General features: G+C 35.7%; 2 protein-coding genes across 2 annotated transcripts in view; one reads left to right on the plus strand and one right to left on the minus strand.

The window, feature by feature from the left end:
* LOC125877221 (cyclin-T1-3-like) overlaps positions 1–26834 on the minus strand; it is a 557390-nt gene that overhangs the window by 127951 nt on the left and 402605 nt on the right. The window lies entirely within an intron of this gene.
* Positions 15406–16467, plus strand: LOC125877415 (uncharacterized). Its single transcript, XM_049558712.1, has one exon. It carries the CDS (start codon positions 15406–15408, stop codon positions 16465–16467), a length of 1062 nt encoding a protein of 353 aa, XP_049414669.1.

Genomic DNA, 26834 nt, shown 5'->3' on the forward strand with positions numbered 1-26834 from the left:
CCAAACTCAAAGTCAAAACAGAGAACCGAAGGACAAGAAAAAAAAATAAATTTCGAACTATAACAAAATTTGAAGTGGCTGCGATTTTTGCTTCTTTTGAGCGATTCTTGGATTTTTTCCCTGTTTTGTGGATTACTTTTGGACGTTGATCCATGATCTTCGAATGAGGCAAAACACCTCTTATATAGGCAAAATTCGGACTTCCAAAAATCCGGATTTGAAACTCAAAATTATTAAAACCCATAGTGTAATGAGAGGGACGAGTGAAATCTTGAAAAGATCACCTTTTTTAGGCTCCTCAGACTTGAGACCTAAGAGCTCCTTCTATTCTTGAGTTATCTTTTCCATGTAACAAGGGAAAAAAGGTGGGATTATTGACGGCCATGGCAAAGAAAGGTGATGGAGGGGACTNTGGCAGCAAGCGACGAAACAGTACCAACAATTCCCAGAAAACGACACAACCGAACTAAACTTGGACAACCTCTAATAACAAAAGGGATGACCAAATGAATATAAATGGAAGAATCATTCATTCTGCAAGACGGTCACAAAAAGATGAAGCTTTACTAATCCAGGCAACAACTATGGATCTGTACTCGAAAATAAGCACGATAATAGTAGAATAAAGATTCGTCTAACATAATGAGGTTCTATAACAATGAACATTCAGATTTTTTTTTTTTTTTTAATTTGCACCGGGTGTCCGAGTCTCTTTGAGCCCCGACTAATCCCGGGGGTGCACAGGCCCTCGGCAAGGAGTTTCCCGCAAGTGCACCACGGTTAATTCAGGTTTTACCCAGTCCGATGGCCCTCAGAAATTGTTTGCACCTAGTGGGTTTCGAACTTGAGACCTTGAAAGGGAGCAAACCCCAAGGCTCAAGTCAATTGCCAGCAGGCCAACCCCTCTGAATAAAACGAAACAGTGATTCAAATAATTTTAAGAATAAGATAAATCATGACGAAAATAAGACATTGATTCAAATTAACAATTCACTATTTCACATACAACAGCTCAGATCATTTTTATTCGCAACCAACAAGATAAAGGAGAAAGAGTAACAAAAATGTACCTTTTCTGGGGCAGCAAACAAGAGCTTCAACGTCAAGATTCCAACTTAGAACTTCCTCCAAACTCAAAGTCAAAACAGAGAACCGAAGGACAAGAAAAAAAAAATTTCGAACTCTAACAAAACTTGAAGTGGCTGCGATTTTTGCTTCTTTTGAGCGATTCTTGGATTTTTTCCCTGTTTTGTGGATTATTTTTGGACGTTGATCCATGATCTTCGAATGAGGCAAAACACCTCTTATATAGGCAAAATTCGGACTTCCAAAAATCCGGATTTGAAACTCAAAATTATTAAAACCCATAGTGTAATGCGAGGGACGAGTGAAATCTTGAAAAGATCACCTTTTTTAGGCTCCTCAGACTTGAGACCTAAGAGCTCCTTCTATTCTTGAGTTTTCTTTTCCATGTAACAAGGGAAAAAAGGTGGGATTATTGACGGCCGTGGCAAAGAAAGATGATGGAGGGGACTTAAAGTTTATAGGAGGAGGTTGAGGACCACCGGAAATTGCCATTTTCCGGTGGTCCATAGGCAATATCCTAAGAAAAGTTGATAGGAGAGGGTGTAGCTATGAGGAGCGTGTATGGAGAGGCGTTCTGGGGAAGGGAAACGTTTTTTCTATCTATTCCTAGACTAAGGCGTAGTCTAGGAAAAGAAATAAAGGGGAATATCTGGCGGCTAATGTGCTATTTTTGGGAAAAGAAGGAAACATTTTGGGATTTAATTCGGGCCGTCCGATTGTTTGATCGGACGGTTGGTAAAAATAAATAAATAATATATATATATATATAGTAAAAGGATGAATTAATTAAGGCCGTTAGATTAGATTGTAAGGCTGAGATCGAATCTAAAGAAGCACAATCCATGTGCTCGCCTACGTGGCATACACGGATTGGCCGGTTTAATAAGACTTGGATTGCCAAATTTGCTCGAATTGAATTTATTTAAATTATAACTACTTTCTTTATTAAATAGCCATAAGTGATAATTATTTTGCAAGATTAGCTTATTTGATAAAATTAGTCACTCTTAAAATTAAATTAATATAAATTAGTAAATCATCAATTAACTAAGCTTTCTAATTTTAATAAATGTACGAAAAATATCTATTGCGACAAAAGGAATTATATTTGAACTAAAGTAGATTCAATTCTTAAGAAGAACAACATTTATTTAAAAAATGAGAAAGTAAGTAGTAATATAATATATTTAATTTTTATAAGAAATAACATTTAAGAAATAAATTTATCAAGTCAAATAAATAATTAAATTTTTTGTATTCCTATGAAAAATTTCATAACATATATATTTTATTATTATTATTATAATTATTACTATAGTTAAATGTGGAGAGCCAAATTGGGTGTCAACAACGACGGAGAAGAAGTTAGTGGAATACCAGAACTACACAAAACATTCGTCACATACAAAAGAGTTACGAAAGGAAATTTATTTTATATAAAATTCTATACAGCACCAATGGAGATATTTTACGAGGAAATAAAACCTCCAATACAGGTTATCAAGATAGGATTAACTAAAGATATGATTATACCCGAGGATATCGGACAACAAGAAGAGATATGCAAAATAGAGATATCAAGTTTTTATGCCAACAAAAGGATAATTGGTATATCAACGATTATACAAGAGCTAGCAAATAACTATTTAAACGGAAACGCTATATGGAGCTACTATGCAAGAGACCAACTAATGATTTATTCCAATTAAAGGGAGCTAAGGAAAGCAGATATGGATGAAGTCCAAAGATGGATTTTATCACTACTTAAGCCAGAAAAACGGCCTACGACACGAGCACTAAAAGAAGGATTTATTTCGGCAGAATTATTAACCAGATATTGCAAGCTAATTGGTCACAAATACCCTGACCATATATGTTCAAAATGTAACGGAGAAGATAATATAATCCCAGACGTCCAGCTGAAATAAAGAGATAAAAACGGAAGCAGATGATAAGAAGATAAGATGATGAGAAGATAAAAAAAAAAGACAATGAAGATGAGATGCGGACAAAATAAAAAGATGAGATAAGAGTAAAATTATTTGTCTTGTAAAAAAGTCAATAAAGTATGGTGTGAATAGTAGTGTGTCATAATGATAAGTAGTGAGTCATAATGTGAGTCATAATGTGTGTCATAATAAGGATGGGCATGTGTAAGGGATGGTAGGGGGTGTAATTTATTAGGTGACAAGTGTTAAGGTGATTAGTACATTATTGTAGTGTAGTATGAAAATCCTTTCTATATAAAGAAAGGATATGTAACTTAAAGAAGGCAGGCAATGCCTAACTAATAAAACTTTCTTTCGGAAAACTCTCTCAACTAAAAATTTAGTATTTAGATAAATAGAGCAACAATCTGAAATCCAATCAGATATTTCAGATAGCATGAATAAGCAAGAGGCAAAGGTATATTGTTCAAAAAATATGCGGAACTAATTTCATATATTCCTGAACATCATATATATGCTTGAATAAATTTATGTTAGTTATTATGTATTAGAATTATTTGAATCATGATTTATAGTTTATTAGCACACTGAAAACAGGGAGAAAACTTCTATACTATGCCATCCTAATGTTGAAACCGGTAGGCGAGGAAGCCGTTTAGGGGAGTAAACAAAGTTGAGGCGCTGATAAGAAGGAAGTATCCGCTAAAGTACGATGTTAGTACTGACAGGAAAACATGATAGACAGATAATCTAGTTCATAATAATCTAATATGAATTTAATCGATTATGAATATGATAGGAAGGAATAATTGAAAAACCTCGCATAACAACGAACATGACTACATACGTGCATGATGAAATGATAAAAAACTTTTAATCTTATATATACTTAACGGTATAGAAATAATTGAATTAAGAAGAATAATATGGGAAAAAATATTTAATGATTACGAATCAGAAGATATATTAAATCAGCAATGGTATGAAATAAACCTACATGATTTAGACTCCGAAAGAATAGAATGGTATGATTTAGAAATAGATTCAGATTAAAATGAACTACAAATATTTACAATATTGGATAGAATCTATGGAAGATATAAAACTATTAGAACAATTAATAGAGGAAAATTTATCTATGTACCAAAGAACCGAAGATATGTTATATCTTGAATATATCATAAATAATATTAAAGAAATATTCAGATTAAAACAATTATCGGAATAATATTACAATAAATATTATTATATATTACTATGAATTCAGCACAACCAAAAAATAATATTAAAGAGATATCAAGATTAAGACACTTAGTAAAAAGATATTATAATAAAATCTTAAAAATAAGTTACTCACCTACCACACTACCATCTACCACACTATCACTTTCATGAATTCACTAACTACCAATTTCGCTTCGAAAAATGGTATCAAAGCTATGGATAATAAGAAACACGATAAGAAACATACGAGTAGAAAATTAAGAAAAATAAGAAGAAAATTAAATAAATTATATCTGGAATATAAACAACTTAATATCACAAAGACTGATAACGAAAAATTAAATCAATTAATAGATAATATATCTAAAATAGAATATAAATATATTCAATACTTAAAAATACAATGAATAATAAGAATAGCGACTATAGACAAAAACTTAATGAAATAATTATAGCAAAACGACAAGAATTAGAACACAGGCAAATTAGACTTAACAATAATATATTCGCAGGAATTTGTCACAAATCTATAATAGCACAAAGAAAGACTATTTTATATCTAGAAATACAAATAAATAACTTAGAATATAAACTACAACATAATTTATAAATGAATAAAGAAGAATACGCAATAGATGAAAAAACATATGAAAATTATGACGGATTAAAAATAAAGATAATATTTTCTAATCTAGGAAGAAGATATAAGAAAATAGGTGACAATATAAGTTTAATGTTAGAGAAAGAAACGATAAAACTAGAAGATAGTTTAACTGTTATGATAAAAATAACAAAAGAAAATGAAGAAATAGATAAAAAAGCGGAAATTGAAAAAATAAAACAACAAGCAAAAAAGAAAGTACAACAATTAGAAGAAATAAAAAATACCAAAATAATAGAACTAGAAAAAGAGCTAGCAATATTAAAAAAAATGTATGAAATAAAACAAAAAGAAAAAGAACAAAAAACGAAATTAACAAATGAGATAATTAAATTTAAAGAAAAATTGCAACTAGAAGATGAAGATGAAATAGAAGAAAAAGAAGAAAATGATAGTCTACCCGAAATAAGAGTTGATGAAATAAACGACGATGATCTAGAACAACATTCGGAAACAAGCGAAACATATACGGAACTTTTAGCAAACATAGATAATACAAAGAATTTAGAAGTAAATACAAAAGACGTAAACATGAACGAAAAACCTAGCACATCAGGAGTAAAAAAACCCAAAAAATTTTAATCCAAAATATTATAATGAAAATTATGAACAATATGATAAAGAAAAAACTACATGGGATAAAAGATTAAGTAGAAAATGGACGCCTAAACCAATAACTGTACAACTTGATTTTTTAAATTTAGACTGTGTAGCAGATATAAATAAAATAATCCAATTATGGATAGGATATATATCAAAACAATTAATAGATAACAAGATAGTAATAGCAGAGGCACCAGGATACTTAGAAAGAACACTTATAGGAACAGTAAAATTATGGCTACAAAATTTAACAAGTGAAAGCTTAACAACTTTAAGAAATAATAAAAAATTTGATGGTGGAATAGCCACTACAACCATGGAAATATTATATAAATACGAAATAGCTATAAGGAATGAATTTAGTAGTATGACAACAGAGATAGAAGAACAAAATAAAGAAAAGATCATAAATTGAAATCTAATGACAAAATTAGCAATATATAATATGTGTTACATAGATGAATATACATGTGCATTTAGAGAATACTATTATAAAGAAACATATAGCACATAAGAAAGTAAAGAAATAAGAAAATTATATTTTACAAAATTAGCAGAACCTTTTAATTCAAAAATAATAAAAAGTTGGAATGAAGCAAAATTAACGGACAACTTAGGAGCTAGAATGAAATTCTTACAACAATGGTTTATGGAACTATGTGAAAAATATAAAGAAGAAATAAAAATGGAAAAAATATTAATAAAAAACTTAGCATGTTGCAAAAATAAAACAACACCTCAATTTGGTTGTACGGATAGGTATTATAAAAATAGAAAGAAATATAATAAAAAATATAGATCAAAATATAAATATAAAAAACTAAAAAGAAGATATTATGTAAAAAACTACAAAACCAAAAGACCATATAGACCAAAAAGAAAACTAACGGAATGTACTTTTTATAATTGTGGAAAATTAGGACATATAACTAGAGATTGTAAATTACCTAAAAATCCAAAGAAAAAATAAATATCAGATATAATAATAGACGATGAAAAATATACACAAATAGAGTACATAGATTATGAATAATAAGAAGAAAATTAAGAAAAATAGGAGTAAAAAATTAAGAAAAATAAGAAGAAAATTAAATAAATTATATCCGGAATATAAACAACTTATTATCACAAAGATAGATAACGAAAAATTAAATCAATTAATAGATAATATATCTAAAATAGAATATAAATATATTCAATACTTAAAAATACAATGAATAACAAGAATAGCGACTATAGACAAAAACTTAATGAAATAATTATAGCAAAACGACAAGAATTAGAACATAAGCAAAATAGACTTAACAATAATATATTCGTAGGAATTTGTCACAAATCTATAATAGCACAAAGAATGACTATTTTATATCTAGAAATACAAATAAATAACTTAGAATATAAACTACAACATAATTTATAAATGAATAAAGAAGAATACGCAATAGATGAAAAGACATATGAAAATTATGACGGATTAAAAATAAAGATAATATTTTCTAAATTAGGAAGAAGATATAAGAAAATAGGTGACAATATAAGTTTAATGTTAGAGAAAGAAACGATAAAACTAGAAGATAGTTTAACTGTTATGATAAGAATAACAAAAGAAAATGAAGAAATAGATAGAAAAACGGAAATTGAAAAAATAAAATAACAAGCAAAAAAGGAAGTACAACAATTAGAAGAAGTAAAAAATACCAAAATAATCGAACTAGAAAAATAGCTAGCAATATTTAAAGAAATGTATGAAATAAAACAAAAAGAAAAAGAACAAAAAACGAAATTAACAAATGAGATAATTAAATTTAAAGAAAAATTGCAACTAGAAGATGAAATAGAAGAAATAGAAGAAAAAGAAGAAAATGATAATCTACCCGAAATAAGAGTTGATGAAATAAACGACGATGATCTAGAACAACATTCGGAAACAAGCGAAACATATACGGAACTTTTAGCAAACATAGATAATACAAAGAATTTAGAAGTAAATACAAAAGACGTAAACATGGACGAAAAAACTAGCACATCAGGAGTAAAAAAACCCAAAAAATTTTAATCCAAAATATTATAATGAAAATTATGAACAATATGATAAAGAAAAAACTACATGGGATAAAAGATTAAGTAGAAAATGGACGCCTAAACCAATAACTGTACAACTTGATTTTTTAAATTTAGACTGTGTAGCAGATATAAATAAAACAATCCAATTATGGATAGGATATATATCAAAACAATTAATAGATAACAAGATAGTAATAGCAGAGGCACCAGGATACTTAGAAAGAACACTTATAGGAACAGTAAAATTATGGCTACAAAATTTAACAAGTGAAAGCTTAACAACTTTAAGAAATAATAAAAAATTTGATGGTGGAATAGCCACTACAACCATGGAAATATTATATAAATACGAAATAGCTATAAGGAATGAATTTAGTAGTATGACAACAGAGATAGAAGAACAAAATAAAGAAAAGATCATAAATTGAAATCTAATGACAAAATTAGCAATATATAATATGTGTTACATAGATGAATATACATGTGCATTTAGAGAATACTATTATAAAGGAACATATAGCACATAAGAAAGTAAAGAAATAAGAAAATTATATTTTACAAAATTAGCAGACACATACTAACACTACACAGATTTAGAGAGTTTTCAACAACAAACATGATTTAGACCTCGAAAGAATAAAATTGTATGATTTAGAAATAAATTCAGATTAAAATGAACTATGAATATTTACAATATTGGACAGAATCTATGGAAGATATAAAACTATTAGAACAATTAAAGGACGAAAATTTATATATGTATCTAAGAACCAACGAGCTTTCAACAACACAATCACCGTACTAATATTTTTCTAGGTCTCTTTGAATGAACCTTTAGAATTCTTTGAATCTATTATCTCCTTGATGCAATTGAATTTAGAAATTGCTTATACAAATAAAACCTCTTAATGCAATTGAATTTAACAATTACTTCAACAATTTGTTATTTAACAATTCATCTGAGATTTCATTGCTCCTTCAAAATATATCTGTTGTGGCTGATTTGTTGAGAACTTCAGAATCTCCAATTTCCTTAATTGATCGACTCTTCCTCAATCGACTGATGATTATCTACTCTGATACCATGAATTCTGTCACTATTGCCTAAAAGATATTCAAGAATGAAGAACATTAAAGAAGAGAGAAGATTTGTTATTGATTCAAATTAAAGTTTAGAGAAGAGGTCTTAGCTCAATTAAGAGTACATTGGGATCTTTATAACTAACTAATTCCAACTATCTAATTATATGGGCTTATCAGTTTGTTGGGCCACAATTTACGTTGGGCCTTACACCATCATTCTGTCCAATATAAGTGATGCACATGGATAGAAACGTCTTCTGCCGCTGCACAAACTCTCACTCTCCATTTGTCCATTGCTTATCTATTACTACCACTATCATATTGATAACTAGTCCTTTCTCTTTCATAAAAGATCATTTTCGTAAATTTTAAATGAGAATTTTGATTACTTGTTTAACTATGGTTATCTCGGATAAATTTTAAATAATTAATTTTAGTAAGTGATTAATGGACCAAGTCCATAGATTTATTTAATACCCTATGCACTTGGCCTATGTGTAAAATAAATTAGACTTAAACTGTATGAGTGAACCACATAGTTCACATTAGTGCTCTTCCTTCAGGTAAGAACTTTAGCTAAGCTTTTGTGATTATTATTTTTATATATATTTTCTAGTGAAAGAACTAACACCAAATAGCCCCATTAGTAAACTAACCTTGCCCACTAATAATCACATATGTGGCGCCGGTTCTCTTAATGGTGGGAGGAAAAGAATTGAACACTTAAATTATGTATTCTGTTGGAATTGGGTCTTTAAAGGGATAAGTTTTAGTGGGAAAATTATGACATATTGATAGCTAATGGTGAGCTAATAATTGGTAAGTTTAATATAGGATTGAATTGTGTTAAAATATAGTTAGGTTCTGCGGGTGTTTATTCAAGCTTTGACATGTGGGGGCTGGAATTAAATATTGGTATATTATAATATATGAATATTATTAGTGTTATATTATTTGGAGATATTAAGACTTAACCCTAGACTTGAAATTTAGGAAATATGAGATTTAACCTATTGGTTGGCATTAAGATTTAGGAACTTTCTTATAGATTTCGGTAAGTTTTTGCGTCAAGGCTAAACATATAGTAATATGGGTGTGGTTAGTTTTGAAATATTATTGTGATTATTTATTTGAATAGATTGCATTGATTTGGAAGCCCAACGAAAAGGAAAGGCTCAAGTCTCGGTGTGATTGTTCAATTATTTGAGGCAAGTGAACTTTTCAACCTTTTTTAAGTTGTATAGAATCATGTATTTACTTGTCGTTGTGTTAGGGATTAATGGTACACGGAGATGGTTTGACTTGATCATATTGAATATTTCTAATGAGGAAAAAGGGCTAATAAAAGGTAACTTAAATGTATATTGATGTGTGATGTGTTGGGAATGATTTGAAATGTTTAATGATTTATAATTAATGTTGTATCACAATTGTGTTGTTGTAATTACGTATTGATATGGAAATGCTCATCTCCTCATTATTTGTGTGAACATGTCATTTGCATTGGTTCTGAGACATAGTTGTGACAAGTGTTATGAGAATTGAGGAAGAATAAAGAATTAAAGAGGATGTATCATTTCAAGGGACATGTCACGTGCCGTGAAGGATATTATGATTTGACGGACGTGCCGTACACCATGATGGATTATATTATCGAGGGTCATGTCGCATGTCGCGATGGATGCATGGACAAATATGTCTCCCATGGGTCCCGGACTAAGAGACAGCGGGTGTGTATCACTAGGTCAGACATGCATCACTATACCTAACATTGCATTTCATTATATTGCATATCTTTTTCATGGTGAACTTGTGAGTGCTTTTATGTGGACCTTGTGATTGATGACGTGACCATATGTATTGTTAATATTAAATTGTCAGCGGACCTTATTACTCCTATTGATGATCTTATTCTACTTTAGAGACAACATCATTTGAGAATTATAGTTTTTATTTCAAATATATTGTAATAGATCAGAGGGTTGTGCACGTGACAATCGTGTTTTGGGGATTTTAATTAAGTTGACTTTGTTATCCACGTTATTAATTGTTGTTAAATTTTCATTCTTATTTTACTTTCATAGTTTATCGTGATATTTGGTTTTTAGGCTGACTTGTCTTGGTGAAATAAGACGAGTGACATCACTCACATCCATCTTTGGATGGTGACATGTTCATTAACCAACATGTTTTGAGCGTGTAGCTCCGTCTCTTGATTTTCCCAGTGGACTTGCTTTTGATTAGGCCGATAGTAGAAGTTTTTTGATAATATTTTAAAGCTGAATTTTACAAATAAGCAATTTTTCCCTAGGCACTTAGATATTGAGGAGCCAATTAAAACATCTATTAAAATAAAAATTAAGGATATGAAACAAAACCCTTTATGTTTAAAATTATAGAATATGGTTTGATATAAGAACACATACAATTATAGTGGAATTATGTCTATATATATTTTTAATTTTTAATCCAACATGTAATACTTAAATTCACAATGTAGAATAATACATATATAATAATGAAAAAGATCATCAAAGAAAATAAGTGACTGGTTAGATGGATGACATCACCGTAACACCTCGGAAACTGAAAAAGTGAAAGGAAAAGTTCAGTTTTGGAACTGAAGCATTGATCTACGAATCTTATCTACGGATCGTAGAAAGTCCTACAGACCGTAGGAAGGAAGTTGAAACTATGAGTTGAGTTTTGGAAATTTGAATTCTCAGTAAGTTGACGTAGAGTGGACATGAAGAGTCGTAAATGGATTCCGTGAAAGGTTCCTTAGGTTAAATTTTGGGCTCAAACTTGGGTTTGATGAGTTGACTATAAATCGTAGAAAGGATGACGGGCCGTAGGCAGGTCTCATGGAAGTTGGAAGGATTTTAGGCCCCTGTTAGTGGTTCTATTGTTGACGAGTATGGGCCGTAGAAAATTTGTAGGTCCAATTCGTAGATCACTTCGACAGATTTTAATGAAGGGTATTTTGGTTTTTTCCTATCTACCCAACCCCTACACTATGTCGCTTTGACCCTAATTCTAAGTCATATAGGTACCTTTCATTTCCTAAAACTAACCCAACTCTCTCATTCTCTCAAAACCCCAAATCCCATCCACATTCATCCTTTCCAAATTCTCTCAAGTTCAAGGAAGAATACATAGGTTTCTAGCTTCAAGTCTCTTTCTTCTCCATTTCTTTTGGGATTTTTATATCAAGGTATGTTGGAATTTATCAATAGATTCCATTCATCCATTGGGTCCCAAAAGATCTCAATTCTCCAATTCAATTTCCCCAATTATCTAAGGTTTTAGGCAAATCTTCATGGGTCCTATTTGATTATGATTTAATTGTTTGATTTCAATCTTATTATGCATGATTTTATTTAATTCCGTGTTTTCCAATTGATTTCATATGAACCCATGCATTATTGATGATTTTGACTATGAATTTATGTGGAAACCTATGAACTTATGATTGATGATTTATGAAAGCTATGTATGATTTATGAAAAAACACGTTTTATGAATTAAGGTTGCTTTTATGATAAGCATCAATGAAATTGTGAAAGATTTTCTCACATATTATGAAATCATGGCTCTGAAAGGTTTTCTCATATATGTATGAATCATGATTTAAAGGAGCTACTCTTTGATGACTTAAGATTAGATTGGTAATTTAATTATGCCTTTACAAGTATGATGATATGAATATGTTTGCGACTAATTCTGTTGGGACTTTACTTAGCACTAAGAGAATATTGAGGTGGAGGCTTGATGAGTCCACAAATTGAACTCATTTAGGGCTTTATTTTGATAGAAATAGTGTCCTCGAATGCTTATTTTGTCTCAATATCTGATGAAAACTCTTAAGTTTCAGGTATTTGAAGTTTTAGTGGAAGCATGGACACTTAGGCGCAAAAAGGAACAAAAGGGTTGACAAGAACGAAGAAGCTGAAGCATGATCATCGCCAAGAAACTTTGGCGATTCGCCGAAAGAACAGACTCCGCCCTTTGTTCCAGTATGCGAAGTCCTGAAGGAAGAGGATAAAAAAGACGATAAAAGGAGCAGTCGGCACTTCACCGAATAGTTCTGTGATGTAGTACTATACCACCCAATGGTCCAGAACGTGAAGATGTTGAAGGCAAGCATGAAACAACGATGAAACAGAAGAAGGGCGAGTCACCAAGTCATTCGGTGACATCGACTAACTTCACCGAAAGATCTGCCAACGCTATTTTCTAAAGTCCATTAATACCGAACTTATTATTAATTTTGAAGAGTCTAACTTTTATTTTAATTTCCAGAATAGAATAGTACTTTTTGGATATTTTTCTCACAAGTTTGGAGAGGGTTTTGGGGAGACTTGAAGAAAGAAGGATTCCATCTTCCCCAAGTAAGAAGTGGGTCTTCTCCATTCTTCTTCCTTTACTTAAATCAAGGTTTAATTTCTTATACTCATTTGATTTTACTATCATTTTTAGGTGTCTTTTGTTATTTCTTGATGTGTGGCTAAAACCCCCATTCTTGAGGTGTGATTTAGCAAATATGTGTTGATATTATTGTTGGGTCTTGCTTGTTGATGAGTTAGATGTAGTTTAATGGTGATTTCACCCAGTGGTTGCGGTTTAATCTAAAGGGTTTGTAGTTGCAAATACAAAGCCACCCATGTATTTTCGGCTTGCCCGAGAGGGATGTCGCGAAACCAAGACCACTAGACTGATGGCCTAAGGTGTGGGTCGACATGAAGTTCAGCCCGAGAGGGTGAGCCCTAGTCCCATATCCTAACACTTAGCTCGAGAGAATGAGTGGGCTAAGGCGTAGGCTGGTCTTCATGCAGCAAATGGGTATCCGAGAGGAACGCATTTGAAACGGGGTAAGTTGCCCGAGAGGGAACTTATTTCCATTTAAAGCTTAGCCTAGTCACTATTATCTTACAAATTTCCTTTCAAAAGCATGTAACCAACTACTTATCTCAACGTGTATTGCGGTCACACCGCAAGAACATTTCCCATACTTGATTTTCTTGTTAATTTTTACTACTTGTGATAAAACCCCCAAATTGATAGTTGACACTTTCGTGTTACCCTCTTTAATTTACCATATTTTTGTTCGTTAATGTCTTTAGCTACGACTAGTTAGAGCTTAATTTTATTTTTCTATCAATTCTCAAAACCACTCGCTTGGGACACGACCCCAACCTTTAGTTGGGTTACTATACTATCGATTATCGTAGACTGTCATACCGTAGGTTAGTGTCATTGGCCACGATAAGCAGCAAAATTGCGCCGCTGCCGGGGAGTGGTGTTATTTGAGAATTTTTAGATTAGTAGAATTTTTGTTCTTCATAGTTGTAATTTACTAATTTAATTTTCAGTTTTGTCTTGAGTATTTGTGTGGCACAACAGGACATATGAGTACAAACGGGGACAATAGCTGCCAAGCGGGCCACTCAGCAGATGGTGCTTTTCATCGAGACGACACCAACGATGCTAATAGTGTTTATCATCCTGCTGACATGGGTGAGATGGGTGAAACTTGCATACCACAAGCTGACGGGAATGTAATGTTCGAAGTTACCGGCGCAACACTCCAACTCATACATTCGAGAGGTTTATTTGGAGGGTTGGAGCATGAAGATCCGCATGATCATGTAAGAAGCTTTGTGGAAGTGTGCACCCCTTTATCATTCAAGAACCTATCTCAAGAATACATACGGTTTCACTTATTTCCATTTTTGTTAACTGGGGGAGCCACTAATGGTTGATTGAGTGCCCGAACAATTCCATCAGATCATGGGAGGAGTTGGTTATGGCATTTCACAAAAGATTCTTTCCTCCATCAAGAATGATGAAGCTGAGGGACGATATCAAGAATTTCAAGCAACAGGAGGGTGAACCAATTCGCGAGTCATGGACAAGGTTCAAAAGATCTTTGCGTAAGTGCCCAACGCCTACCAGGTGAGTTGCTGCTCCAATACTTCTACCGTAGTCTGGATTCGGTGAATAAAGGAATAGCTGATCAATTGGTGCAAGGAGGAATAATGTTACAATTATTTGAAGTAGCCTCATTTCTCCTAGATGGTATGACTAAAGTAAACCAAGCATGGTATACCAAAGATGATCAAGTCTCCTCACTATGCTTCCGATTAATGCAAGAACAGATCGAAAAAGAAAGAGAAAGGGGCGAAAACATCAAGAAGATGTTATCTCAAATGGAAATGCTACAAGAACATATGTAGGGGACACGTGGGGTGTTTCAAGTTGAGGAGGGTTCTTCTTTCGGTTACTCAAGACCAGGGGAGAATCAAGGTTGGAACTCCAGAAGTTACGAGGAGGGTTTCCACACACGCTATCAATGGGAATCAAGGTTTGAGCTATTATAGAGGAGAAGAACTAGGGAGATATTGGCAAGATTGGGCTAAGCAGGATGCTAGGAGGAGGACCATATTCACTTGAGTGAATGCCCAAAATCTAATGGGAGTGCAAGTAGTCCTCGGGTAAATGAGTTATTATCACGCATACTTGACAAAGTTGAGGGCTCTGATGATCTGCTAAAAGGAATGAAAAATGACTTTTATCATTGAACAACAAAGGAAATTCTCATGCGGATGCTATCAAAATGTTGGAAGGTAAATTGAGTCTGTTATCAACTCAATTAACATCCACAACACCCATGGAATATATTGAAAGAGAGCTGGCTGTGGTTACTCGTAGCGGTAAGGTGGCGATAGGGATATGATGGAAGATGAAGATACTCAAAAACATGAAGAGAGTCAAGGAGTGGAGGAACAAGATTTGCTTATTCAGCAAGGCCTTACAAAAAAACTACATAAGGAAGCAAATCAACAAGTTCAAGTTCCAAAAGTCATACATCCCTTACCCAAGATACCTCCACCATTTCCCCAACGTTCGAAAACGAAAAATGACGATGAGAAGTTCAAAATTTTTTTGTCAGTATTTAAGATCTTATCAATCAACCTTTCTCTGGTAGAAGCATTGTTGGAAATGCCGGGATACGCCAAATTCATGAAAGAACTGGTTACAAAGAAAAGGAGATTGGAATATAAAACGATAGAGATGCCCCATAGTTATAGTGCAATTATGACAAATGATTCAATCACTAAGAGAGAAGATCCTGGAGCATTCACAATCCCGTGCACAATTCACATGCTCCAATTTGCTAAAGCCTTGTGCGACTTAGGGGCAAGTATCAACTTGATGCCCTATGCAATATACAAGCAACTTGGTTTGGGTGAACCAAAGGCAACCACAATGAGACTCCTCATGGATGATCGATCAATCAAGCACCACGTCGGAATACTCTATGACATATTAGTAAAAGTGGATCGGTTCATCTTTCCGGCTGATTTTATGATTCTAGACTGTGAGATCGATGCTGAAATTCCCATTATTTTGGGAAGCCCTTTCTTAGCTACAGGGAGAGCACTGGTGGATGTTGAAAGCGGGAACTTGAAGTTTCGTGTGAATGATGATGATGAGGTGACCTTCAATATATGTAAGTCCATGAAGCAACCAAGTAACATCCATGTGGTGTCCACTGAGGATGTGATAGATAAGGCAGTGGCAAGTGTGAGTCATTTAATGCGCAATAATGAGCCTCTTGAATCTATGCTTGCTAATTATGATGAATCCGAAGTTCAAGGTTACGAGGAAGTGGTAGCAGCTTTATCAGGAATAAGAGCATATTCAAGGAATCCAATCAAATTGGATATCGATCTGAAAAACAGAGAAAGCCCCCTGCTAAACCATCAACAGAAGAACCACCTAATTTGGAGTTAAAAGTCCTACCTTCTCATCTCAAATATGCCTTCTTAGGAGCCAATAATACTCTACCGGTAATTATTGCAGCCAATCTTCTTGAAAGGCAGGTGAAATTGCTCATTGAAGTACTGCGGAAGCACATAAAAGTTATTGGATGGACAATAGCCCATATAGTAGGAATTTCTCCTGGCATCTGCACTCACAAAATTCGGATCGACAAGGAATGCAAGCCTAGTGTGGAACATCAATGAAGATTAAACCCTCCAATGCAAGAGGTGGTAAAAATGGAAATCATCAAGTGGCAAGATGCATTGGTGATATACCCTATTGCAGATAGTAAGTGGGTAAGTCTGGTGCAATGTGTCCCATAAAAAAGGAGGAATAACCGTAGTCCCGAATACAAAAGAAGAACTTGTGCCAACAAGACCAATAACTGGGTGGAGAGTATGCATGGACTACCGAAAACTTAACTCGTGGACTAAAAAAGGTCATTTTTCGATGCCCTTTATGGATCAGATGCTTCAGCGGTTATCAGAAAGAGGATGGTACTGTTTCTTGTATGGATACTCCGGCTACAATCAAATCTCTATTGTGTCGGAAGATCAAGAGAAAACAACTTTTACTTGCCCTTATGGAACTTTTGCATTCAAAAGGATGTCATTCGGGGTATGTAATGCCCCAACAATATTTTAGCATTGCATGTTGTCTATTTTTGCAGATATGGTCGACGACTCTATGGCGGTGTTCATGGATGACTTCTCAGCGTTCCGCCGAATGAGTTACCTAGCTTGACTAACATCGCCAAGTGGATGGTTTTTTCAAGCCAAAGCATCAATGTCCAGACAGATGGAGCAACCTATTAACCATGATCCCCTCTTTATCTTCCTCTCTATCTTTCTTCATCTTGCCTTTTGATTCCGAATTACCTGCATTTGAGGACAAATGATCTTATTTGTGGTGGGGTGAGGGTCACCTTGTTTTTCTTGTTTCGAATATTCGTGTTTTGAATACATTTGGGTTGTCTGTTTATAATTGTGTTAACAATTGCTTTTCTGTGGATGTTTGAGCTCGTGGCTCTTTTTACTTTTAATTGCAAAATGATTTTGAGCCTTCCAATTTTTTTGTATTTTTCGCACATTTTTGCCACCCCTCGTGACTTGAATGTGGCTGTTCTTTTGTAAAAAAATGAGTCTCGGTTTCGATCAATACTGATGACTTGAATAGTGCTCTCAATTGAACGAACATGAATGTATGGCTATGACGAGGCCAAATGAAGTTGCATAGACAATATGTGAACTCTTTGTATCTCATTGTGATTAGCCATTTATCAAATTGATTCTCTTGTAATGACTGTTGCACACTAGCGAAAGTGTGTAGTCTTGTTTGACTTCAATGTCGATGCCTTGTGTGATTAACTTGCTTTGAACCATGCATGAATAAACCTATAATTTTCTCTGTTAGTCTGATTAAAGGTGTCCTCTTGAAATGATCTTAGGCAACTTTAAAGAGTGTGAGCCAAATTTGACATATACCTCTTTTGTGGCCTACCCGTGAGCGTGTAAAACTCTTTTGAACACCCTTTGAGCCTTACCTTTCTTTGGAAGAACCTTGATGAATCCTAGACCTTACTTGACCCACTACCTACAATCCTCTTAATTTATGATTTAGTGAATAGCCAACTTAGGCCAAAAGCCTAAGTTGGGGGTGTGGTAAAAAGGAAAAGGGGAAGTCAAGAAGTCCAAGAAAAAGTCCCCCCTAACCCATGGGATTGCATAAGTGGAAACCCCTTCAATTTCCTAAAAAAAAAACTGTGGAAAAAGGTACGAAGGAAATCGGGCTTCCAAGCAAGCCATGAAGGTGAATAAACAGGTGACTTAGAAGCATTAGAAAAAAGAATTGATAAATGAGGAGAAATGAATGCCTTGAGAATACCAGATACCACAAGGAAGGAGCCATTGAGCCTAAATGACCATACCTTTGCACTCATCCCCATTACAAGCCTTACAAAGACCTTTTTGATCTTGAGTAAGCCGAATCAAAAGTCGATTGGAAAATAAGGGCAAACCTATGGGTGAAAGAATGCATTGTGTTCCTCTTTTTGAGTGTGAGCATTGCATCTTATTCCTGATCTTGAATTGGTTAACCTCTGTATGTGAATATGGAATCATTCTTCATGTGAGGGCATTTAGATACTTTTTGTCGAGCTTGACCTCGCACAAGTAGCAAGTATTGCGAGCATGAGAATCGCTAGTAATGGTGTGTCACAACTTGAATCTTTGAGTGCACAGTTGATCTTTGCATAAGTAATTTGAATCTTGTTGTGTATGTTCATGATTGAGTCTTGTGTATCACTATTTGAGACACCCTTTTTGAACGACTGAACTTGAGTTTGCTTGAGGACAAGCAAAAGTTTAAGTTGGGGGTGTTGATGAGTCCACAAATTGGACTCATTTAGGGCTTTATTTTGATAGAAATAGCATCCTCGAATGCTTATTTTGTCTCAATATCTGATGAAAACTCTTAAGTTTTAGGTATTTGAAGTTTTAGTGGAAGCATGGACACTTAGGCGCAAGAAGGAACAAAAAGGCTGAAAAGAATGAAGAAGCTGAAGCATGAGCATCGCCAAGAACCTTTGGCGATTCGCCGAAAGGAAAGACTCCGCCCTTTGTTCCAGTATGCGAATCCCTGAAGGAAGAGGATTAAAAAGGCGATAAAAGGAGCAATCGGCACTTCGCCAAATAGTTCCGCGATGCAGTACTATACTACCCAATGGTCCAGAATGTGAAGATGCTTAAGGCAATCATGAAATGACGATGAAATAGAAGAAGGGCGAGTCGCCGAGTCATTTGGCGGCATCGACTAACTTCGTCGAAAGATCCACCAGCGCTATTTTCTGAAGTCTATAAATACCGAACTTATTATTAATGTTGAAGAGCCGAACTTTTATTTTAAATTCCAGAATAGAATAATACTTTTTGGATATTTTTCTCTCAAGTTTGGAGAGACTTGAAGAAAGAAGGATTCCATCTTCCCCAAGTTGGAAATGGGTCTTCTCCATTCTTCTTCCTTTGCTTAAATCAAGGTTTAATTTCTTATACCTATTTGATTTTACTATCATTTTAGGTGTATTTTGTTATTTCTTGATGTGTGTCTAAAACTCCCAATTCTTGGGGTGTGATTTAGCAAATATGTGTTGATATTATTGTTGGCTCTTGCTTCATGATAGGTTAGATGTAGTTTAATGGTGATTTCACCTAGTGGTTGTGGTTTAATCTAAAGGGTTTGTAGTTGCAAATACAAAGCCACCCATGTGTTTTCGGCTTTCCCGAGAGGGAGGTCGCAAAACCAAGACCACTAGACTGATGGCCTAAGGAGTGGATCAACATGAGGTTCAGCCCGAGAGGGTGAACCCTAGTCCCATATCCTAACACTCAGCTCGAGAGAGAGAGTGAGGTAAGGCGTAGGCTGGTCTTCATGAGGCAAATGGGTGTCCGAGAGAAACGCATTCGAAACGGGGTAAGTTGCCCGGGAGGGAACTTATTTCCATTTAAAGCTTAGCCTAGTCACTATTATCTTACAAATTTCCTATCAAAAGCATGTACCCAACTACTTATCTCAACTTTTATTGCAGTCACATCGCAAGAACATTTCCCCATACTTGATTTTCTTGTTAATTTTTGCTATTTTTACTACATGTGACAAAACCCCCAAATTGATATTTGACACTTTCGTGTCACCCCATTTAATTTACCATGTTTTTGTTCATTAATGTCTTTACCTACGACTAGTTAGAGCTTAATTTTATTTTTCTATCAATTCTCAAAACCACTCCCTTGGGACACGTCCCCAAACTTTAGTTGGGTTACTATACTATCGATGATCGTAAACACTCATACAGTAGGTTAGTGTCGTTTATCATGATAAGCATCAAGGCTCAAAATAGGGTAGTCTCTACTAGCAACCTCTAGCTCCTAACTACTTGCCCCTGTATGATAGTCTTTTGTGACTAAGCTAGTAGATCCACCTGATGTCATGTCCTCCAGGTCCTTTATGTATTTATGTCTCCTATTCATCATTTAGATCTTTCCTGTAGCGACCCCAAGTTATTTTTGACTTGCTAGAACTAACAGTTTGGTCACTTGGTAATTCGTTTTATTTTATAGTGAGTTTTAGTATTTTGGAGTTTTTGAACCTTGAACGGTCAATTTTGACCAATAGTTCTAGAAAATGATCTCATAACCTAATTCTGACGATTTCCTCAGCTTTGGAAGGGTCATTTTAGGCTCGTGACATGTCCGACATGACTCTCGAGGCTTTTAGTATGAGTTTGTAGGATTAGACATTTTAACTATCAAGTTAAGGCCTAAGTTTGACTTTATCAACATTTTGACTAAACAAGCTTGGATGAGGATTCTGTTAATGCCATTAGCTCCGGAATGTTGAGTTTGGTTTAGAACGACCCTCCGTTTAGATCCTAATGACTCTAGACTAATTCCGAGCCCCATTATGGATTTTAGGTTAAATGGGGTTTGGGTGTGAGACCCATTTTTTGTCGAGATGACCTGGTGTTGGAACTTTGATTGCTCTGTTTAGTTTGGAATATCGATTTTGGTAGGGTTGCATATATCGTTATTGTGCAAGAGGTTCTGAACGAATTCGGGGCACCCTGTTAGAGATTTGGGACTTGGCCAAACCAGATGATATATATGAGTTGGTGTAGACCGCGATTGTGGAGGTCAAGTGACTTGAGACTCACGTTCGCAGAGCCTTGGTCGCGATCGTAGAGGTCACGTTCACAAAAGTTTTTCTGGAATCATGGATATCTGGTTCGCTCCTGGCCACATTCGCGAGGCCCCCACCACATTTATGAAGGGCTTCCGCATTCACGATGAAGCGCGAGGTATGGTCTTATTTAATGACCAGTGGCGATTAGCTTAAGAGAGTGAGGTTCAAATTGAGTTTTCTTCCTCATTTTAGCTCGGAATTAAATGATTCAAAGTCCCATGCATCCATTTTTGTCATGGCTACGTGGTAGAGTGATTGGAATGCATTGGTGGACCTCCGTTTGAGGTAAATTTTGCCTTGAAGGTGCTTCCTATCCTTTTCTTTATCTCTTTTTGTTGATTAAATTTAATGTTTTTGCTCCGCTGTTTCAGGCCTCTAATTGCATTCAAGTTTGGAACAAAAGTTTGAGGTGTAGTTTAGGACCTCTTGACAGAGTCAATCCCAGAATTTCTAGCATGGATCCCACAATTTCTGTTTGACTCTAAAATTAGTCCATATTTATTTTATATGTTTTTAGTGTCATAACGACTATACTTTTGTTGTATCTTATTTGACATAGCGTGGCAGCATTCAGAGGTCGTTCAAAAATAAAATTTTTAGGCCTTTTGATTTAGAGTGCGCACGGTCGGCCTACAGGTAAGCTACAACTTCATTTTGATCTAGATTGAGCATGAATGTGTAAATTCATGATGGTGAGTGTTAATTCGGGGTGGGTTCCTAGTCAGTTATGCTTTTCTTCTTAAAAACCATGATTTAGGGTTGATCGAGACTATTATGAGGGTTATGCTATGCTAGTAGGGTTGGTTGTGTGACTTGCATTCTATGTGAAATTACTTGAGTTTTATTTGCTTTCAAATGCATGTTTGGCCTTAGCCTTGGGTAGGCTAAAGTTGCCTAAGACTCTTGAACCTTGTGGATTGCTTTGTCTCCGATGTCAATTCGAATGGACTAGGTCCGTGTAGACTGGAATAACAGACTTGCTTTGTCTCCGATGTCAATTCGAATGGATTAGGTCCTTGTAGACTAGAATAAAAGACTTGAGTCTGATAGTCTGAGCCTTAGCTTAGGCATTATCATTTCTTGTGGACATTCTATGCTCTTTCTCTCCCTATTTTTGGAGATCTAAGGTGTTACTAAAGGTTTGTTCCATTGTGCTTGGATATTAAGTTGTGCATGGCTGGGATCCTTCTTTCTATACCTTTGGGAGTGGACATCGATCCAAAAAGGCTAAGAGCCTACTTGAGATCCTCTTCGGAGTCGACACACCCCCTAGTCACTCTTGGTAGCTGAGCGACTTATGCCCCTAAGAGAGGACTGGCTGGGTGGGCTTGATATCTGAGATCCTCTATGGAGTTAACACACTCTCAAGTCACTCTTGCTAGTTGGAAAACTTATGCCCTTTTGAGTGGACTATCTTGCTGGGTGGCCTAAATTGACTATCACTCTAGCTAGCTGGGCTGGGAGTTGACTGGGTTTTTGGTTTCATGGTTACTTGGGTTGGGAGGCCATCTCATGTTCCTGGTTCCAAATTTGGGTTACTCATTCTTCCTTATAGACTAAGCTATTTTGTGTATCTGTCGAGCTTATGGGGGTCCGCTCAGGTTTTATGTGTATCTCGACGCTGAAAGAAGATTGAATGGGAATGAAATGTTCTGACCTAGTCAATCAGTCAATAATGACCCAAATGTTGTGAGCACCTCTACAAGTGTGAGGAAACCCCATTAAAATATCAATGGTAATATGCTCCCACTTCACCTCTGATATGGGAAATCTCTGAAACTCACCACAAGGCCTCAAATGCTCGGCCTTTACCAGTTGGCAACACAAGCAATAGGACACATAGTCTGCAATATCTCTTCTCGTAATACACCTCTAGTAATATTGCCTCAAGTCATGATACATATTCACGTTAACCAGCTATGGAGTGACTTGGAATCATGGGCCTAAAAAATGTTTAGCAGTATCAAATCTCTGATTCTCAGAACACAAATGTAGTCATCAAACCTTAAAACCCCCCATCATAATCTAAGGTAGTATGCCCGACATCACCTAGAAAAATCCGATCTCGGATAGACACCAAAGCTTCATCCTCAAACTAATGACCACAAACCCTCTCGAACAGAGAAGATTGAACTCCCACATAGGCTAACACCTCCCTAGAATCTGAAACATCAAGCTAAATCATCTTATTGGCTAAATACTAAATTTCTAAAGACAATGGTCACTCCACAGCTGAAAGAAAGATTGAACTACCCATACTCATCACCTTTTGGCTCAAGGCGTCTATTTAAATATTCGCCTTGCCTGTATGGTATATAATAAAGAGATCGTAGTCCTTGAGGAGCTCAATCCACCAGCGTTGGCCCGAATTAGGTCATTCTGGATCATAATATACTAAAGACTCTTTGTGTTACTATATATCTCATATCGAACACCATACATATAGTGCCTTAAGATCTTAAGTGTGAAAACCATCGTTGCCGACTTCTAATCATGAGTGGGGTAGTTTCACTAGTGCACCATAAGGTGTCTCAATACATAAGCTATAACTTTCCCCATGTCATCAATACACAGCCCAAACCAACGCCGGATGACTCATAATACTTCATCAAGCCCTAGCCCTCAATTGGAAGAGTCAAAACTAGAGCGGTGGTGAGCAACTCCCTGAGCTTCCCAAAGCTCAACTCACACTCCACAGACCACTCAAAAGGAACATCAAAGTGAGTCAAACGGGTCAACAATGTTGAAATAGTAGAAAAACCTTCCACAAACTGTCTATAGTAGCACACTAATATGAGGAAGCTCTAAATCTTAGTCACTAAGGTGGCCTAGCCCAATAATAAATAGCCTCAATCTTAGCCGGATCCACCATAATACCATACTTGGACATCACGTAACCTAATAATGCTATAGACTCAAGACAAAACTCACACTTTGAGAACTTGATATAAAGCCACTGATCTATCAAAGTCTGGAACACCGTAGTCAAATGTTGTTGATTCTCTTTTTCGTTCCAGGATTATATCAAAATGTCAAAATTGAACACAATATCAAAGGAATAAGATACCTTCTAAACACATGTGTCATCAAGTTCATAAAGGAAATAGGGGAATTAGTCAACCCAAAAGACATCGCTAGGAACTAAGTGGTTGTAAAAAGTCCTAAATACGGTCTTAAAGATGTTCACCACCCTAATACTCAAATGATAGTAACTAGATGTCAAGTAAATCTTCAAAAACACCATGACACCCTGAAACTAGTCAAACAAATCATCAATGCAAGGCATGGGATAATGCTTCTACACCTTCACCTTATTCAACTGCCTGTAGTCAATAAACATTTGCATAAATCCATCTTTTTTCTTCACAAATAGGATTAGGGCACCCCAAAGAGACATAATCGGCCGACTGAATCCCTTACCTAAGAGATCCTGAAGCTGAACATTGGGCGCATTGAGTTTTGCATGGGCCATATGATAAGGTGAAATTGAGATAGGATTAGTTTATGGCTTGAGGTCAGTAGCAAAGTCAATATCACATTCCGGGGAAGGTCATGTAGGTCAGTAGGGAAAACATCCATAAAATCTCAAACAATAGGGACTTAATAAATATAAGGACCTCCATAATCACACCCTGCACATAAGCCAAATAAGCTAGACAACTGCTAGCAATTAACCTCTGAGCCTAAACAAAGAGATATCCCAGTTTGCGTGTGGCTACAAGATCCATGCCACAGTAGTGGATGGATACTAGGAATGGCTAAGGTAATGGTTGTAGAAAAGTAATCCAAGACCGTACGGTAGGGGGATAACCATTCTTTGCCTATAACAACATAAAAATCAAACATATCTAGCATAATAAGGTCAGCCCATGTGTTATGTCCCACGATAATTGCCAACCAAGACCTATATACTCGATCCATAATTAATAACTCACCCACCAAGGGAAAAAAATGCAACGGCACTGCAAAAAGATCTAAACTCATACTCATAGAAAAGTATAATAAACAGACACATATGAAACATTAGAACCCAAATCAAATAAAGTCGAGACGGGTTGATGGAATGAATGAATTGTACTTGTGATAATAGTGTATGATGCCTTAGCCTCCACCCTCGCTGGAGCAACATATAGATTGTCCTGTCGACCCCTACCATTTCCATCACTTATACCACCAAATCCCTTTCCCTAGGGTCCTCCCCGAGCTCCCTAATGTTGAGCTCATTTCTCTTGACCATGGGAACCTCCCTTAGCTAGAGCTACTACCACTGCAAATGGTTGAGCTTGAGGGGAAGTAAGTTAAAGCAACCCTCGCTAGGATATTCTCTTCACAAATAATCAAGCTCACCACAATCATAAAAATTCTTGCAAAGATCGGCCCAATAAAACAACGTCCACTACAAGCTAAAGAACCAAACTATGAACCCCTCAAAGTCTGACACATACCAGCATCAGCCTTACTGTGTTGGTCACTCTTTGAAGCCTAAAGTGAGGCCTAAACAATCAAACTAGACTAAACTTGTTGAATTTGCTGGTGAGGACTATCATTAGAGTCATTGCCCCTATATTGGGACCTACTTTAGCTACCCTATGTCGAGCCCTCTTATAGTTTCCCCCAAGGGCCTCGCGATAGAACTTCTCCATAGTACAGGCATGATAAAAAACATCTAAGAAAAAGTGGCCCACTAAAACCATAGACGCGGTCTTAATCAACACTGAAGTCTCAACCCATAAACAAAGCAAAGAACCCTTTCCTGCTCAGTGGGAAATATCATTGTAGGATTTTAGGAGAGCTCGTTACACCTCGCCCCATACCTAGACACGATCCTGGAGCCATGAATCAACTTCGATAATTGGTCACGGAGTCTATCTCTCACACTCCATGGTATGAATCTCATTAGAAAGGCCTCTAAAAAAACAGCCCATGAAACTGGGGGTGAACCACTTGGTTTACACTTAACTGAAGTATGCCACCACTGCCTGGCTGACTCATCAAACTGATATATAGGGAAGTCGGCTCCTCTTAACTCCACTAGCCAAAAAGTATAAAGTTGCTCACGACAAGTAATCAGAAACATATGGTCATCTTCTCCGATAGTCCCAGAAAATCTTAAAGGTGATAGTTTCATAAACACCTCGACCATTTTATGCTCCTCTAATGACATTGCTTCGATTGCAATAATTAATAGGGCGACATCAGGTACTAGTGGCCCTCGACCTACGGGGCCGCTACTATAGGCTTACCCTACGATACTGGTCCAACTAGTGTTGTGGCCTTTTGTATGCTCCCTAACACAACCAAAAACTGGGAGATAGCTCCTTGAAAATCTGGAGCCATAGTTTGCCTGGGTTGTGGCTAGGCTTGTCTCGGACTAACCTGCTAAGGAGGAATTGGAGTTGTTTGAGGCTCTGTTGTTGGCTTTAGAGACCTTTGTTCTATTTTGAGCTGGTGCTGCAGCCCTAACACGTCGTTGAGCTCATCCCTGCTAGGGGTTTACCAATGTACCTCAGTGCATCATCCCTGCTGTTGAGCCATCGTGCAAAAGAATGAATCAAGTGAGATTCCAGCAAACCAATAAGAGACACCCTGCACGAAAGTGA

The sequence above is a fragment of the Solanum stenotomum genome, chromosome 9 (genome assembly GCF_019186545.1).
Source record: "Solanum stenotomum isolate F172 chromosome 9, ASM1918654v1, whole genome shotgun sequence".
Lineage (NCBI taxonomy): Eukaryota > Viridiplantae > Streptophyta > Magnoliopsida > Solanales > Solanaceae > Solanum > Solanum stenotomum.

What these genes read in the sequence shown, in the direction of transcription:
- LOC125877415 (XM_049558712.1), top strand. Translation starts at nt 15,406, where the DNA reads ATGGAAGATGAAGATACTCAAAAACATGAAGAGAGTCAAGGAGTGGAG.